Source organism: Amblyomma maculatum, chromosome 6, assembly GCF_055883805.1.
Source record: "Amblyomma maculatum isolate TAMU_Amacu chromosome 6, ASM5588380v1, whole genome shotgun sequence".
NCBI lineage: Eukaryota > Metazoa > Arthropoda > Arachnida > Ixodida > Ixodidae > Amblyomma > Amblyomma maculatum.
This window is the reverse complement of record NC_139349.1, coordinates 109,865,210-109,883,281: the sequence shown is the minus strand read 5'-3', so window position 1 is coordinate 109,883,281 and position 18,072 is coordinate 109,865,210. Positions and strand designations below refer to the sequence as shown.

Here is an 18,072-nt window from a genome sequence, read left to right as displayed (position 1 = left end):
GCTGGCAGAGAGGTTGGCGGAGGAGAGGGCATGCTGGCCACCCCCCGCCGCCTCCCGGTCTCCTGCGGCGACGTTGCCGCTGGTTTCCCTCTTTCCTGCCGGCGTAACCGGGAGACCTCTCCCGTTCCGAGGGACGAGCGCCTCTGTCGCAACTCCCCGGGTTCTTTGGCTAATGGGCGCGCACGCGTGCGGTTCATGATTTCCGCCGAGGAGACCACCGCCGTCACTGAGAATCGCCCATTGATCGTAGGCACTTACCGCAACGGGATGTGAGCGAGAAGCCGTGTCAGGTGAGAAGACTCTTCCTCTCACCTCCTAGGCGCGCTTCCCCATTAGGTGGTTTTTATTTCACCCCCGTATGCGGCGTTCGCTCGCTACACGGTGGTTGTTCTTGATTACCATTCCCTTGCCGTGTACTCGAGCACAATAAACTCTGTTCGAGTACGTAACTCGGTGTTTGTCCCCTCTGGCCCGAACCCGCCGCAGTGGCGATTTCTCGCACCGTGGGTTGGGGGGTCACAGCTCTGTCTGCTAGGGCTGGCACGTCGGGGCTAGAAGGTGACTGTAGCGTCTAGCCCCCCCGTGGCGCATTCTTGCCAGAATAACCCCCATAGAACAGGTTTTGGAATTTGTGCTTTCAATTTTTCAGGCCTGCTCTAAGTAACGTAATAGGGTACCCACGTTTAGAACAGTGAACTTTAACTTGCTCTGTCGTCGCTAATATTTGTTGCAGTAAAAGAATTGCTTCTAACATTGTGTTCCTTATGCGAAATTTCTAGTTTCTAGTTGCTTCTTATTGTGAATTTTGATAGTGCGGTTATTTTTTCATTGTTTCTGCCCAGACAACCATATCAGATCCAGGAGATGCCCATAAAATGCACCCCTCAAAATATTTAATATTCAGAGGATCTCCACAAATACCCACAATTGGTCCAGTGGATATTCCAGAGATGTCCCTATTGCCTCACAGTGGACGTCCACATGGACATTCATTATGATGTCTAGAGGACATTGCCAAATCAGTCTCTGGACATTGCCAAGATGTACAAGCATGCACTTTCAACGGAGCTAGGGATGTCCGTTGAAAACACATAGCGTGAATTATAGTTTTATTCACAAAAGGACTGCAAGCTTTCAAACGCCTTCCCCTCCTGGAAAATATGAAAGATGAAGTGAACAATAAAGTGGGGCATTAAGAAATTTACAGGTAACAGAAAATAAATAGTCACAAAAAAAAGGCCGCATGCACAAAACAAACTTGTCTGAAGGCTGGCAACAGAACTTACAGCTATATAACAGTGAAAAAAAAAATGGATGTAGAACCTTTACGTGCGAAGAAAATAAGCCTATTAACATGCCCGTAGTTAAATGAATGTAAAAATTTCACAACCTGTTGTCTCTGTAACAAGGATAGTTAACAATTTGTGTTCACTTCTTTTTCAATTAAGGTTGGAAGTTGTTTTAGAGTGTAAGCTGCACTATTTAGGCTGCAACTTCAGATTTCACCTCGCTGGGACTGAATGACTTCAACCTAATTAAGCATAGGTGTCCACTAAAAACTGAGACCATACTGTGCCTTCCTTTCCCCAAAAAGCAACTAAAAAAATTTAAAAAATAGCGGAATGAAAAGGTGGTGTTAAGGCACTCTCGCATCTACTTTTAATGAGAAGCTTGAGCACCCCCCTAATTCAAACCGTGTACAGCCTTGGTAAACCATGCAGAATCACGCTTGAGCTTTCGCTCATTTAAATTTGTTCAAGCCATGCTTAAACAGGCATCTAACTGGTATGTACACAGACAGTTTTGTACAAAATAGTGGCTAAATTTTCATACCTTGTTTTGCAAGCCTTTCCTGTTGCTGTTTAAGACGGCATGGAGCATGTTGTAGCCATTTCTTTATAACTGCTTGCACAGCATCCACTGTTGCAACATACCGCATGTTTGACCTTGCAGCCACTGAAACAAATACAGCAGTATAGTAGCTGTGGTTCATTATTAAAATACCAAAAAGAAGGAAAAATTGTTGCCGGCCGCTGCAATTGCTATTTAATAACTTAAGCACCTGAGTACTGAGCTGCAGCCAGTGGAAATAAAGGAACAGGGAGAGGAAAACAAGGACAAGTAGAGCGTAATGACAGCAAGAAAGGAAAAGAGAGTTTCATACACTCTTCATAATATCCAGAAAAATATACAGTGTGAACAAGCTAGCACCGCATGCATGGCAAGACAACAATCTTATTCTCGTAAGTGAGCTAATAAAAGCCAGTCTAGCTTTTCTAAAAAACTTGAACGAAAAATGGCAAAGCAGCAACCCATTTTGCGATGAAGGCATGCAAAAAGTGATGTTCGCAGCAAGTGCTGTTGACCTGGGCGTGTTTAGGAGGCTTCTGCAGTCGCGCGGCAAATCTGCAAAGCAGCTATGCTTTGACAGCTTTTTAAGCAGGGAGGTCGCGGCCTTCTGCATAATGTTCTCTTCTAGTATCCACTCCCGCAAAATGCACTTTATGTCAATATCAGCAATGTCACTCGTACATTTGCTAGGCGTTGGACGCGCGTAAAATGGCTCGCCGCTTCAAGAAAAAGCTAGAGGTTCCGATGACGCAGGTGATCCTTGCGCGGCGGGAATAAACCCTGGGTCAAACATGACAGAGGTGGGCTCCGGGCTGTCATTGCGGGCTAGCTCTCCAACTACCATTTCTGGTTTATGCACTTCTGCACACTCGTCGGGTTCACCAAGAGCAGAAAACGTGGCACGAGTATTCCTCGCAGCTGCGCGTGCTGCCCATGTCTTCGCTCTTGCTTTAGGCATAGCAGAAAAAGTCGTGCTCTTAGGTGATGCTGAAACGTACGTACCTTTGAAGAAACGTACTTCACGAACAAGGCAATGCACAGGGCGATTAACAACTTGAAATGACTGCTGCTGTCAACTTCGTCGGCGAAGATGTGGCCATGTGACGCGCGTGCGACGATATGCGGCTGCCAGCAACTCGGAGAGCGGTTGAGGCGATGTGAGCTTGTGTCAGCCATGCAACACATGCATGCCAGGCACAATGACACTTCCGGCTTCCGGGGATCGCTTCCGGTTGTACAGGAATGTACTGGTAGGGTGCATAACTATTACACCAAGCGCGAGCTGCAATACTCGGAAGCGCCAAGATTAGCAGACGTTCCCAAAATACGACGACGCCACTCGCGACCGCTGAGTGTATTGCAATAGGCATGTACTACGGCATGAGTCATCTGTGGACAAACGTCCGCGTTGCACTTAAATTGACCGCGTCTTCTCACTCGCAGGGACAACACGTGCATTATGTTATTGTGTTGTGGTGGCTGCGCAGTGGAGGCAGGGAAGGGAACGAGACGAACGCCGCGGACGCCATGAAAGAAAAAAAAAAAGGCGTGCTACTCCGCGCTAATTTTGTGGTGGAGTTGCCAAAGATCTCATGAAAGTGACAGTGTGTCGCCCAATAAACGCATTATTCATGTTCATAACAAATGTTTCATACAGCAAGCCTGCAGGCAAAGCATTTAATATTTTTCGCTCGCCACAAAGAATGCACTATTTCTTGATCGCGAATGTAGGCAGGCAGCGAGTCTCTCCAACGTCCTCCTCAACCTCTCCGGCACGAGCAACGAGCTGCCCACGTTTATCATGCACTACGGCATGAGTCATCTGCGGACCGCGTTTTCTCGGTCGCCGGCGGGGGGGGGGGGGGGAGGGTGGGGGGGGGGGGGCTGTGCAGAGGAGGCAGGGAAGGGACAACAGGGTCTTGAAGATGAAATTGAGGGGCTTTACTTTAAGACTCTGCCTGCCTTTCCACTTACCTATATCCGGTCCGCACAATGAGCTACCCCCACGTTTTTCTCCAGTAGCGCCCGGAGACAATGAACTACATCAAATCGGTCAAATTTCCAGGAAGCTCGACTCACGGGCACATGCTCATGCACAGTACGCTACGCAAACACGATCCAACACCATGGCGCGAAAAATAAACTGCATTAAAATGTAATTAAATAACTGGATATTTCGATTATTTAATTTCTTACGGCAATTTAAATTTCGCACCTTGTGACATTTTTGCAATAGCATATATTCATGTAGTTGACAATTTGAATATGTTAGTCAAATCTACATGGTATTTACCAGCGGAATTCGGTAGCTAAAGAAAAAAAAAAGTTTAGTAGGCTGGCGCGGTAACATTCACGTTTGGCTAGTGCGCGCTGCCTGAAATTGCGGCGAACCGCTAGAAACACAATCTAGATGTGTCAGCAAAACAGATGTTTCATTAGTCCGAATCAAAATTTAAAGTAAAAATCTGCAAGTCACATTATAACATCGAAGTTGTGTACACTGTGTGATATCTTCACGACCACGCAAAGGTAATATCATGAGGATATCCACTAAAAGATGATCTTTTAATAATGGACGCATGGACATCTCATGGTGTACAAAAATGACGTTTGATATTGAGACCTTTTGTGAAGATCCTATGGATATTGCTGGTTGTGTGGGTGCAGATTATAAGCAATTAATTTTAGATCTGGAACTACTTGGCCCTATTTTTAAAAAGAATTAAATACCTGAAATTAGGGCAGAAAACTAAATCAAAATGTCAAATTTCATTATATTGGGTCAAAAGTTAAAATAAGTTTAAAAGCCATGTCCCCCCTTAAATTTTGTTAATTTAGGCTTCACTGGCGCAGTCTGCCGAGGCGTGCCTGTGTGCAGTTACTTATTGAGTAAATTCATTTTGTGGACTCATTTTTGGCCGTTTCGAATGGGTAGCAGCATTCATGATGGGTGCTCATTTCAACAACGCTCGACCCTCGTCAGGGGCACGACATTATTAGGAGGATTTCACTGTTGGTGCAGGAGTTATGCATGTGCAGTCAACGTGCAGGCAACGCATAATGAGCAGCCCTCTGCCTCACCACTATAGCAGTGCTTAGGAGTGTTCAGAGGAGTTCCACAACATGAAATATGTTTCAAATCGTGAAAACGTCGAGACAACTAAGAAAATATATGACCATCGTACTCCACTCTTTTATCATATCTCAGTGCTGGCCGTGTGTGTAGGGGACTTGACATTACGGATTTTGATTTATTATGTGAAGCACAGTTTGGTGATGTGCTTTTTACACAATGTGCTCAAGTGCTCATCAGCTTGAAAAGTTTCTGCCTCTGCTGGTGAGCAATGCAAGCAGCGCACTCGTCTCAGCTAGCAAGCCGACTGTCGCGCCTCGAAGTGTGCATTTAGGCCTAGCGCACGTAAAAAATGTCTTTTACTTGGAGTGAATATGTTGTCTAGCCGCTAAATTTGAGCCTGCAAATTTGGCCATTCTGTCATCGATAGTTTTGTTGCGAAAGCAACACCATGCCAGCCACTTCCGCCTCTTCAGCGTGGTCACACCTCCGCTTGGCGCTGACTCTACGAATGACCTTAAGCCAAGAAGAATGAAGAGGAGGAGGAGGAGAAGAAGAAACCGCTGGTGATAACTTGGTAGTTGCCACACTGGTAGAGACAAGAGCAAGTTGCCCACACTGAAAGCTTTCGCTCTACATCTGGTTCAGCAGTGATGAACCCCTCTAACTTTTTTGTTGGGGCACTGTTTTTGCTGAGCTGTTCCCAGCAACTACCTTTCACTGAAGAGCAGGAACCCAATGCTGGCCTTTGAGGAGTATCACATGATGTTTGTTCTGAGAGTCAGTGCTGTAGCCCTAATCCGCACCACATCATGACCATAATGGACCTTCATTTATACTAAGCCAGTGTTCATTAAAAATGGAGCAATTATAAATGGGCTGGCTTTACACTATTGTAAATTTGACTGCAGCCATACTAATCTAAATGATAGCTACTGTACAGGCTGCTTGAAATTTTTTGGGAAAAAAGAGTTATAACAGAACTTCGCTCACTAGAGCAATGTCCATTCATTTATTCATAAGTGATACCTCTTCTGTGACAAAAATTCGAGTGACTTGGTATGATTGCTCTTGGCATACAGCACGGCTCACACAAAGGGGACGGCAAGAAAGCAGAGTTAGTGCTCACTGTCGCCACTTACTTGTGACATGAATTAACGTTGCATCTGCATCTTAGTTTTTTTTTCTGCTACTGCTGTTCTCCTCCAGTGAAGCTGTTTAAGCATAAAGGGAAAGCCACTGGAAACGTTACAGACATCTTCACTGGTAGCGAAAGGTGCAATTAATACATTAATCATTCCTCATTTAGTTCATTTGGCAATTCTGTGGCCTTGCTTGGCTTAAGAAGGCAGTTGTAAGAGTAATAGAAAAGGAAGATGGGAAAAGAAAATAATCGGGGTTTGTGTTGAGGGGTAAATAAAGTTCTAGGTGTAAACACTATTTTGCGTTCTGTGATTGCATAGGCCACTGCTACCACTCGACTGTCCCGAAGACATCACCCTGATGTGTCAGGAACGCTTTTCGCGTACACAGCCGGCGACATCGAGTTTCGTTGGTGGCAAGGCATATAAGGCCTTATTCCGGCGCTCATTCTGTCCTCCTGTTATCATTGTCAATGAGAGTTTACTTGAACAGTTTTTCCTCCCAGTGTGGCTGTCACATATGCTGCGGTTAATTGTGCTTGTCCCTCTCGGCTCTGGGGCAAATGTCATGCTTGTGTCTGCTGTTGCTTTTGCCCAAAGCTACGTGCACAGCAGTTGAATGTGGACTCTGGTTGTGGCTCCTGCCTACCTGCCCAAATTCTGCGAGCGCGCATTTCTTTGGTGCTGCCACCGCCCTTGATGCTTGCTGCTGCGGCGCAACTGGCACGCTGCTTAACTTTCTTTGATGCCCCAGTTACGGTAGCACACCATTTAGCTTGCTGAAGTAGTGCTGCTTCTGTACTGCACTGTGTAAAGTTCGAGGGTGTGCTGTTTTGCTGACCACATTTATTTTGCGTTCGATTTGCAGGCAGTGGAGACTCACTATGTGCCAGCCAAAATGCAACCGCTAGTTGCACAAGCAAGTATTTCGTGTGCTGTGCTGGTTGTTAAAAATTAACGCTCAGGCTAACCTTCCTAACAGCATGGGCGCATTTCGATGATGGAAGAAATACAGGAAGAGGAGTAAGGCGAATTGCATGTCTCCTCTTCCTCTGTTTTGCATGCATTAATTTTTTTATAATCGTCGCTGCTCTGCCCATTTGCTCACATGCCTAGGAAAGGTTTATTTCTGCTTCTCTTCTTTTTGCAATGTGTCCTTGCCCTAGAATGGAATGCAGCTCTGGTGGTGAGCAATGAAAACACAAGGAAAAATGCTGGTGTGTCTATTGTAGCGTAGTACTAATGCTTCTACAAGGGGGTTGCCAGTTGGCCGAAGGGATAAGTCGACTGTACCAGGTTCAGCTTGTTTGGGGAGATGCTTCTATGGCTTTATTCTCAGACCTGCAACCACTAAGCAGAACAGGTGGCCAGTAATGCGTACCAGAAACAGTGTTGTTTTGCATCTGCGATTTTCTACTGTGCTTGCGCAGTCAACACCAGTGGCCAATTTGGGAGCTGCAATTCACCGTGGCTTGTTAAGAAGATGGTGGTACTTTGTCTCTGCTACCTTTGTCTTCAAGTTCACATTATAGCTAGTTGGTTCTTTCTCTAAGTGTTGCTGAACATGTGTGAAACTTGTGGGTATTTTACAGTGCTAGCTTTTAGCGTGAAGGTTCACAGGCAAAGCGTGTTTGCCATAGTCTGGCAGTAGGAGGTAATAATTCACGCATCACAGGGGTGTGATCATGTGACCAACCCCAGCGTGTATGCATGCCTTCTGCCTGCTAACCTTTTTTAAAACAAATAGAGGGAGAGTTTCTCAGGAAAGGCTTAGCCATTCTGCCTCTGTGCACCTGACTGTTGCAGTTTTGAGCAGTTCAGCTCGAAAACTATCGCAGAAATGTTTGTGCATGGAGATGTCTGTATGAGGTCGAGTCAAATGAAAATGAGCCAACCTACCCCGCGCAATACCGTTTTGGTCCATTGTCTGCAAGGCGTGCGCATAGCACATGGCCATCTTATCGTTTACGAAAGCCCTCGTTCAATCACCCCTAACACAATTGCAAAGGCTGATGAGCTTATTAGACAAGAACAGAAGTTAAGCATCGATGAACTGGCAGAGCGTGTGAACGCCCTAATTCATCACCGTCAGGACTTCCAAACCACATTTTCGACCAATTGAAAAAAAAAAAAAAAAAAAAAAAATGCTCGAGGAAACCAGATTTGTGTCATGGACGAGGGCATGACAGATCAACAGAGTTTTTGGAGCAGCAACTCAAGGAGTTGTATGAATCACGTGACTCGTTAGTGAGACAAATGTTTAAATGCTCATGGAGCTTTTAAATATGTTGAATGTATTACTTGCCTTTGTAATAGAAGCATTTGAATGACTGCATTAATCTAGGGCATATTCTAAGGTGATCTGCACACTTTATTTGGCCAGATTAAAGGACCACCAAAGGAGAACTCTAGAGTTAGCCATTCCCTCATTTTTTTTTTTTTTTTTTCCTTCAGAAAACATCTAAGTCTAGACGGCTGTGTTTGCTCATTGGGGTGTATTAAATGAATGCTAGCCACAAGAGAAGCATACAAATCAGTAATTGTGTTGACAACTAAATATATAACAAAAAGTGCACATTCTTAGTGTCATATGCACTGGTTATAGAGATGAAAACTGATCTAAGTGATTATAGTTTTTAGATTTCTTAGCACTGTGGGCTGGCTGCTTATCCTGTGAAGCCGGTTAAACAAACATGTTTTTGCTTTATATATTTGGAATTCGGGGCAAGGACTGCATGTGCCTGTTTGTTGTATTGCTTAAGTTTTCCAGTGTTATGGACGCACTTTACCATAATAGCTAAGGTGACTTCATTTGCCTATAGCTAAATCTCTATATAATGGATCTAGCGGGACCGCCAAAAATCGTTTATTTTGAAATACTGTAATTAAAAACCTAAGGATGAAAATGACGTCCCCTAGCAGTAGACATGTGTGCAGCTAAGCAAACTGAATTGAAAATGTTTCACCCACTTTAAGGAACATTTTCTTCTGGCGCGTGCAGCACATACAACCGATTAGGGATGCCTCCGTACCTTCTACTTTGCGCAGCGCCTCAGCGAGTACGTCACTGCACCATGTGATGAAAGTACGCACTTTGTTCATATGCATTAAAACATCTGGGTTCAGTATCTTGCAGATTTCTGCCTTCACACTATTTATAATGCCCTGATCTAGTGGCTTCAGCAGATATGCGTTTCTTTTTGGTGGCAGAAAGTCGAGGGGAACGTGCGTCAATCGAACATTCACAATGTGCGCGGAGCAGTTACCAACAATCGAAGGAATTTTTTGGTCATCCCGCTTCATTTGGTCATCGAGTTTGAGGATCCACTCAGAGGACAGTTCTGTGGTTATCCAGGCACACTTGTTTGCACCGTAGTCATACGGTGCCAACTTCACGTCCTTCATACAGTGAGGCTTCGCATACTTGCCGATGACAAGCTGTTTTTCTACGAGCCTGTTGCATTACAGCTGAGCAGGGCGGCCACCTCGCAAAGATTTGACTTCTTCCCTCCTTTGCACCTCTGTCCTTTGAAGTACATCGTCCGGTCTGTGGGTTTGTCCACGTTGAAAACATTGTCTTCTAAGTACGATTACCTCTTGAAAACATGCATCTCATTAGAAATTCGCGCCTGTTCTGTCAGCAACCTTTTCCTTGCCCGAAACTACCTGCAAAGTTATTTGACTGAAACGAAAAAGCCAGCTCACACTTGCTTCGAACCCAGTCACTTCAGGTTCTAGCAAATTTGTGCTTTTTCCTGCAGCATTGGGCCAGACACGGGAATCTTTTGTAGTTTTGAGTCTTTAAACCATGGTGAGAACAGCTTCGTCCACATTTTGAGTTACCCAATTGCAGCAGTTTCCTGGTAAGAGCAAGTTGCGGCTCTCAGTGAAGTCTGACAATCTTGTCTTGATATTTTAAAATGGTCACGACGGTCGATGGGTCAAAGCCACGCTGTCTGCAGATGTCAATGTGCCTTTCTCCTGTGTTAATTTCCTTAATATACCCACTTTTTCCAGCAGCGAAAATTGCTTTCGTTTGTCTTGGCGCCATCACTGAATGCATTCATTGTTGTCTGGTCTCGCACAAACTTCACAGCAAAATGACTGCAACAAAAAAAATGCCTGGCGTGAATGACACACAGCACAGAGAAAATGGCAGGTGGCTAGACCTGCGAGGCTACTGCATATTAAGCCACAGCTTCGGGCTGGCGCTAGGAGTTGGCACTAAAATAGTGGTGATAGCACCGCCTACGGGGCATACTAGCAGATATGGAGGTTTGTTTCATTCGAGAGTTGTGCTGTCAATTTTAGCCGAATTCATAATACTGATGTTACTTGATTATCGAGGAAAACGTAATTGTTGTATGTTATTCTGAACTATGCACTATATTGAAATTCGTAGTTCTGAAATATTTTCAGATTGAATATATAGGAAATATGTTAAATGTTCGTTAATTTGAAAAATTTTCTAATGTGATGTTCGTTGTAACGGGATTTGACTGTACTAACACGTTTCTAACATAATTGTAGTAGCACGTTTCTGGCTGTTGCGGTGCCATAATGGGCCATGCTGCTTGGCTCTTTTGTGGTTTGTGTGTTCTCTGCCATATCACTGAAGCCCAAGTGTCACTATTGGCTGTTTTACTTGTATGTAGGAACTTGCTTGCTAAGGAATTGGTAGAAAAGGGCATAAGTTTTTCCTGTGGATGAATGACCATCTCAGCCTTGGTCAACTGCATTGACTTCCAGTGCTCTGTTGTGACTCTTATCCCCACAAGGATTGATGGTACACCATCTAGCTCAGGTGATGGAAACATTTATGGAAGTTGGGTAAATATGCTGAGGAAACAAGATGCCTTCCTGTTTCCTCTCTCTCTTCTTCTCGCCTACCATGGAGGAAGGAAAAAACACTGGAGAGACCGTGACGTCACTTTTCGCAATGCCTGCCCACCACTGGAAAATGCTGTGGCGCCACCTACACATGGGGTAGCTTTTCCCCTCGCACTCCTCTGTGTGCCCTTTCTCGTCTGAGCGCTTCTCTGCGCCATCCAACGTCTACGCCGACAGCCATGCTGCCCCATAGCAATGCTGACACTGTTGCTATTTCCCCATATCTAGGCTAAAAAAAAAAGCATGTGGCTTCCGGCACGTTTTTCGCAATGCATCTGGGATACATGGGGCCTCTCCTCAGTTTTTTTCCTTTGTCCATGTGGCCTACTAAAAAAGTCCTGCATGAAATAGTCATTTGCACCTTAATTGTTGAACGAACTGTTGGAAGGTGATACATGGAGTGCCACCGGACGACGCGCTACACGTCAACTCTGTCAGCCTCCCGCTCTGTGCAGGCGCTGCTGTAAATTTTTGGCAGTTGAAATTTAATGAAAGGTACCATTGGTAGCTGGTTTGGTCATGAAGTAATGCTTTAAAGGAGGCTAGCTGGTTATTGCTGCATAAATAGGGGTGTGCTGGCTTTCAAACAGGATTCAACGTGGCAGAAAGAAAAGTGCATGAATGACGCAATAACATACCACAGACTCGTTTTTTTTTCTTTTGTACGTCCCTTATCAAGGAGTGTGAAAAGAAAGTGAAAAAAGCACTAAACAAGCCAAAGTTCCTGCGAGGCAAATGTGTCATTTTTATTTTTATATGTGCAGTGAAAAGAATTCCGATGTTGACACACAAACACACCCACAGTCTGTGCCCAAAATGAGAGAGAAGAGATTAACTGCCCAAATAGAAATGAAAAAAATGACAAGCGTATGAGTTTTAAAATGTATCACATTTTTGTTGTTGTTTTTTTGCTTTCCATTATTCTTTTAAAAATTTTCCTCGGCAAAAAATAGAAGGTAGTTGAAAGTGCTTTATGTTGTTGCATATAGTTCGATCATGCTTAGTCTTCTGCCTAAAGTTAGTGCACTCCTGTTTAATCATGGGCTGGAATGAAAGCAAGATGTCTGGGTAACAAGATATGTCTACTTTACTTGTAGCATTGCTTATCTTGGCATAGTTTACATGGCTGCCTTTTGTGATTTGTATGGATTTGTCAAAATTTGTATGCTTCTTCCTAAACGTGCTATGGCAAGTGGACTGGGACATTCCATTTCATATTGGCTCTCCAGGCTTTGTTCTATTTATAGTATTGATTCCTTAGATTTTTGTCACGGGAGATAATCTACTGCATGATCCATGGCCTCCTAGACCACTATGGAAACTGTGCAGCTGAGGTACATTACAAGGATAACTGTCTCTGGTGAACACCTGGAAGGAATCCAAGCCAAATAGGAGTTATGCCTTAAACAGTGCCAGGAAGTTGCACTCTTTTTTTATTTAGACTTGTCTTTCAAAAACTTGTCATTCAGTTTGCATGCCTAGTACATGACTAGTACAGATGATGTGCCTGGACTTTTTGTTAACCAACATAACTGGTTCTGCTTCTTCTCTGAAAATCACGCTGCCAGAGGTCAATCCACGGGAGGATGACTCGAAATTACGGTCCTGGCCCTAGGTAGGAAATGTATCCAATGGGCGAGGTACGTTCTTGAAGTGAACGCAAAGGATCATGGGAGAACAGTCTGTTGCTGCTACTCCTGGTTCCTACTTCCTTCCTTGCTCGCTTATTTCATTGGGGTCGCTGTGTTATCACATATTCTGCTCATTTGTTTGCACTGCCAGTTGTGCTGCATCATTGCAAGACTAGCACGACACTGACTCTACTCCGCTTCATTCTGTCACCGTGGCTTGCAATATGTTTGATATATACAAGGTCCTGGTACTGACGTGTATGAATTGTACGCTTTAGCCTACTGGCAGCCTTCACAAGCTGCGAGGAAACATCTGTCGTCTGCTCGTGCAGGTTTTATGACTTTGCAGCGTGGCAAAAAACTCGTGTGGTGTGGCAAACCCATTCAAATGCACATTAAACCGGCTGCGGCTCATGTGCAAGTCTGACTATGCCGGCATGTTAACCGCGACAGCTTGTGCTTGCCTTTCAGGATGGTCTGTTTCTGTGCACAAGTTGGCACATTCGGTAGGCACTGGCCTTGCAATTATCTGCTGTAATCTGTAATGTCGCAGCACAAATGAATTGGTGAGGCCAGTGCGTAAGAGTACAATGCAGCAGGCAGGCAGCGGAAGAAAATTCGAACTGGAAGTTTGTAGCTCTACAAGGGCTGCCTGGGCCAATCGGAATGGCACACTGCATGATTGTGTTTCTACACACCCCCATCAGTTTACAGAGTCGGCAGATGCATAGGAATGTAGTTGTGTAGCGCGCCCACCATCCTGATTGACCCAAGTCGCCCTCACTCTTTGTACTGCTGCAAAAGGCTTGCAATGCGGAGTATAGCAGACAATATTCTCATAATACCTTTTGTAACCTTCTGAAATGCACCTCACCCACTGACAGTCTTCAGAGCTAGCCTTGGATCATATTGATGCTTTAACCACCTTGTTATCTTAATCATTTGCCCTAACTTGCAATGACTCTGGGGAGAGATTAGTTGTGTTTCGGCCGCTGAGCATGTTCTTGCTTTGCAGCCAAAGACCCGACCAGTCCTTAGAACCATGCGGGCCTGCCAAGGCCCTGGTCCGGATCCGCCGGCACCGGGCCCTGGTCCACAGGGGTCGCAGCAGAAAGCATGGGCCAGCAGCGAGGAGCGCCCCCCTTGGAATGGCTGCTCCACACAATGCAGCATCTGCCTGGAGGACCTCGACGGTCACCAGAAGGAAATGACCACAAAGTGTGGTCACTGTTTTCATGAAAAGGTGCGTGCGCTTATAATAGAAGTGTGAAATGCTATGCTTTGTCGCTATTGTTGTCAGTGTAACAGGGCAAAAGAGAATCTCTGAAGAATAGAAAGAAGAGCCATGAGTGCTTTGGCTCGTAAGAGAAACAGTGCTTTGTAACTGCACATACAGCCTAGCCCTGTTATAGCAAAGCCACTTATAGCTAAATAGCAGCTATAACGAAGGGATTTCGATTTCTCACTTCCATTTTTGCATTTTCAATACAATTTTATTATAGTTATAATGAAGTAAATAAAAGGGTCGAGGGGGATATAGGGAAGAGATTTTGTAGCAAATGAAAAATAATCAATTTGGAATACTTTTATGCCTTTCAGGGAAATTTCTGCGCAAAAATAAGAGCAGAACTCTGCTGATGGCCGCACACACTGCGTCATCTGCACTGCCGCAAAGCAAAAGGTTGCTGCACTGCATAGCTTGGCTGGCTGCCCCTGTTGTTCCTTGATTTCTCAGCTATGTCTAGTCTCGCGAGCTGGTCACCGCCGCAGTGGCTGAGGCTTTACATATGTTCCTCGGGAGTTCAGAGCAAAACTTGGCTTCGCATCTGGAGGACATGGAGGCCGCTATCTTGATGTCGGCGCTCGTGAAACACTGGACCACTTCTTCCAGCGGCAATATATCAATTTGCCAATAGTCATAGCCGATTTTTTTTGGCTCACTAGGGACCGCGAAAATGTTCAAAAAGTAAAAATTAAAAAATTATTTTAGATTAGCTTCCGATTGGCATATAGTGGAGGATGGGATCCTTCTGGGATTGTGATGCTTGACCGACTCTCCGCACAGTATTTACACAGACTGGCGGCAATTGGCGTCTTATGGCTGTACTGCCGTCGACACTTGGTGAGCAAACGTGCGAGTTTAGACGAAGTGCAGGGGCAGAAGTGAATCTGCAAAGGTGAATTTGTTGAATCATCGCATTTTGAGGATGCTTTACCGCATAGTCCTCACAGTCCATACGGTGAAGCATCCTCGGTAAAGCCTCCTCAAAATGCAGCGGGGCCAGTGAGGTGACACTACCACAGAAGCAATGGGGCGGAAGAATCGCTGGCAACACTAGTGGCTCCTGTTTTTTCAGCGGTAAACACTCGGATTTCTAAGATGCATTCGTATCCACAAGAGAATAGAACAAGCTATATAATGCATTTAATTGCTATATTTTGCCATTATATTAGCAGTGAAAAAGCTCTTAGCAATGTGTATGACCGGTAAAAACCTCAGGTTTTACTGGCAATTGAAACGCATTGACGTCAGTCCAAATTGTTATTGCAGCAAGCACGTTGGGAGCGCCTACCATACTTGTATCGCTGCTGCTCGTTTTTTGATATATTTTGTCGCCTGCTGTTCTCACCCAGTGCTTCCAAACATTTTGTTGACCCCCCACATCTCATGCGTATCGGTTCTTTTCTTGTAGCACCTCAGGCGCGTTAGTAAAACTGTAGCAGAGTGCGCCTTGGCTCACAGTGCACCCGCAAAAGCATTCGCGCACTAGCCAGGCAGCAACGCAATCTACTTGATGTGAATTGCATACTTTATTCAAATAAAACATCAGTCTCGACATAGCACATACAAAAATGACACGTTTGCGCATGAGTATCGTGACGGCAGTGGCTAAACTTATGTGCATTCACAACGAAGAGACCTAGCCTGACGAAACTGCAGCACGACTGCATTTTCATTGTAATCATGCTAACAAATTTATTAAAGAACCATACAAACGTTGCAACCGATAGCAACAATGTTAGCTATCTTAGGCTGGTGACAGTTGCTAATTGAAGTCGCTACTACGAAACATTCAGGAATGTTTTATTGTGCTTTCGTTGGGTGTTGTCTTTATCGCAGCACTATTAAAGTGACACCTGAGATTCGAGCCGCCGTCTCCCGTCTCGAGGAATAGCCCCTTAGGTCTACCAGCCACCAGGTTGGCGAGGTGGACCTAGCGCAGAGCTCACCAAACCTCCAAAGCATACAAAAAAAAATTTTTTTTTTGTATGCTTTGGAGGTTTGGTGAGCTCTGCGCTAGGTCCACCTCGCCGACCTGGTGGCTGGTAGACCTTTTTTTTGTATGCTTTGGAGGTTTGGTGAGCTCTGCGCTAGGTCCACCTCGCCGACCTGGTGGCTGGTAGACCTAAGGGGCTATTCCTCGAGACTGGAGACGGCGGCTCGAATCTCAGGTGTCGCTTTAATAGTGCTGCGATAAAAACAACACCCAACGAAAGCACAATAAAACATTCCTGAATGTTTCGTAGTAGCGACTTCAATTAGCAACTGTCACCGGCCTAAGATAGCTAACATTGTTGCTATCGGTTGTAACGTTTTCGCTAACGTTTTCGATGAAGTGCAAAAAATATCTCTGGTAAGCAGGAACTGTAGAGCTCGCACAATCCTTAGTAGCCGGTACTGTCGTACAGCTTCTTTACACAATACTAGCCCATCAAGTTGCTTTTTTCATTTCTCACTTTCAAAAAAACTTCCTAGCGGCACGCGGTACTTGCGGTGGCCGCCCGCGCCTGCCGACACTCTCTCTGCCGACGATTCAAATGGATGGGAGGGGGGTGTATGTCACGTGGTCCGATATTTTTTTTCGCAACTAAATGCTTTCAGCTGCGTGTGGCTTGTTTCGAAGTTAACCTGCGAATATAAATGTATTGTGCCCCATGCTTCTGTAGGTTAGGAAATTGTTTGTATTAGGCCCAGTGCAACCCGAGTTTTGCCTCTGCCACCGGTGCGCTGGCATCGTTCCGATGGTGGCACCTCCTATAGCGTGGACACGCAACCCGATGGCGGGGTCGTCTGTGAAGAGGTACCACTGTTACTGCGCAAGTGCCGCAGGGCACTCTTTATTTTGGATCATTTATTTCAGGTGCTCATATACGTCAGTTCTATGGAGCCTGTAGCAATGGCGCAAATAAGTCCGAATAGTCAAGCTTGTCTAAAACATCGAGGATTGAAATTTTCGCTATTTAACGAAATAGCGTATACAGCGAAATCATTTCAGATTCCCCCTAACTTTGCTATAACTGGGCTGGTCTGTACATGCATGCAAGCATTGTCTCAAGTTATTTGCCTCAAAATATTACAGAAATTCTTTAAAATGGCTGCGCTCAAATTCGTTGGGGTACATTGGGGTCATCCTTGGAATTTTTTAGAATTAATGAGCCTCTGTTAAATAGAATGCAGACCTTTTTTGTGCTTTTTGCTCACTTGTCTCTATTGTTTCTTTCAGTGCCTACAAAAATGGTTCGCGAATGACCAAAGTTGCCCCAACTGCCGTGCATTCACCCTTTCAGACACAGACTTCCCCCATCTCGAATGAAAACCAGGAGTGGAGGAATCTATATTTTTTTATTGTCATGTCATGAGTCTTTTGTTGCAAAAAGTTGCAATAAATGGGCTGTTACAAATGGCACGTGTTTTCTTGCATTTTACCAAGTGCTACCATATGCTATAAATAAGCATGTGCATTACTTGTGTGTGATACTGCAGTTCTGAAGCAATAGTTCAAGCCAGAAGAATGAGTGAGTTAATGAATGTACAGAAGAAATAAAATGGCCCATAATAAAATTGTGACAGCGCCCATTAAGTGGTAAGCTGAACCATTCTGTTTCTATCCAGCCTCGCCGATCATCAGTTATTGCATGGCAGAAGCTGAAATGATGAAAACCTCCGTGTTCATTCGTTTGTTCCAACTTTATTTTTTTTGACTGAGAATTCGGCAATCTCTCCGTATGTGGTGATAGGCTTATAGTAGTATTATTGCAAAATGTTTGTAGTGATGCGCTAAACAACTGCTGCATAAAGCTATGCAACAGAAAAGAAAAAAAACAGCGATGCATTTTCAATGCAATGAAATGTTCATTCGTTTGTTCCAACTTTACTTTTTTTGACTGAGAATTCGGCAATCTCTCCGTATGTGGTGATAGGCTTATAGTAGTATTATTGCAAAATGTTTGTAGTGATGCGCTAAACAACTGCTGCACAAAGCTATGCAACAGAAAAGAAAAAAAACAGCGATGCATTTTCAATGCAATCTTTATAGGAGCTTTTGCAAATTCTTTAGACATTATACTAGAACATGCATAATTATACTAAAGTTATAGTGCTTCACAGGTGTGCATTTCGTGGTCTTGAATTAACATGGAAGTGCCATGGAACCTGTCGCGTGTTGTCATTTCAGTCTCTGGCTTTCTACAAAAGTGTGTGGAC

At 44.6% G+C, this 18,072-nt stretch overlaps 1 protein-coding gene across 7 annotated transcripts in view; it reads left to right on the top strand.

Annotated features, from left to right (window-relative positions):
- LOC146186570 (uncharacterized) overlaps positions 1 to 17,273 on the top strand; it is a 181,568-nt gene extending 164,295 nt beyond the window's left edge. For 4 of the 7 annotated variants that reach the window (XM_084607282.1, XM_084607277.1, XM_084607278.1 and 1 more), the window contains 4 exons: positions 6,935 to 6,985; positions 9,068 to 9,151; positions 13,603 to 13,830; positions 17,093 to 17,273. In XM_084607282.1, coding sequence (XP_084463408.1) covers positions 6,935 to 6,985; positions 9,068 to 9,151; positions 13,603 to 13,830; positions 17,093 to 17,182 — 453 coding nt within the window. In that variant the 3' untranslated portion in view covers positions 17,183 to 17,273. The remainder of the gene's footprint in view (positions 1 to 6,934; positions 6,986 to 9,067; positions 9,152 to 13,602; positions 13,831 to 17,092) is intronic. The other 3 variants (XM_084607279.1, XM_084607280.1, XM_084607281.1) reach the window with 3 other exon arrangements.
- Positions 17,274 to 18,072: the final 799 nt, after the last annotated feature.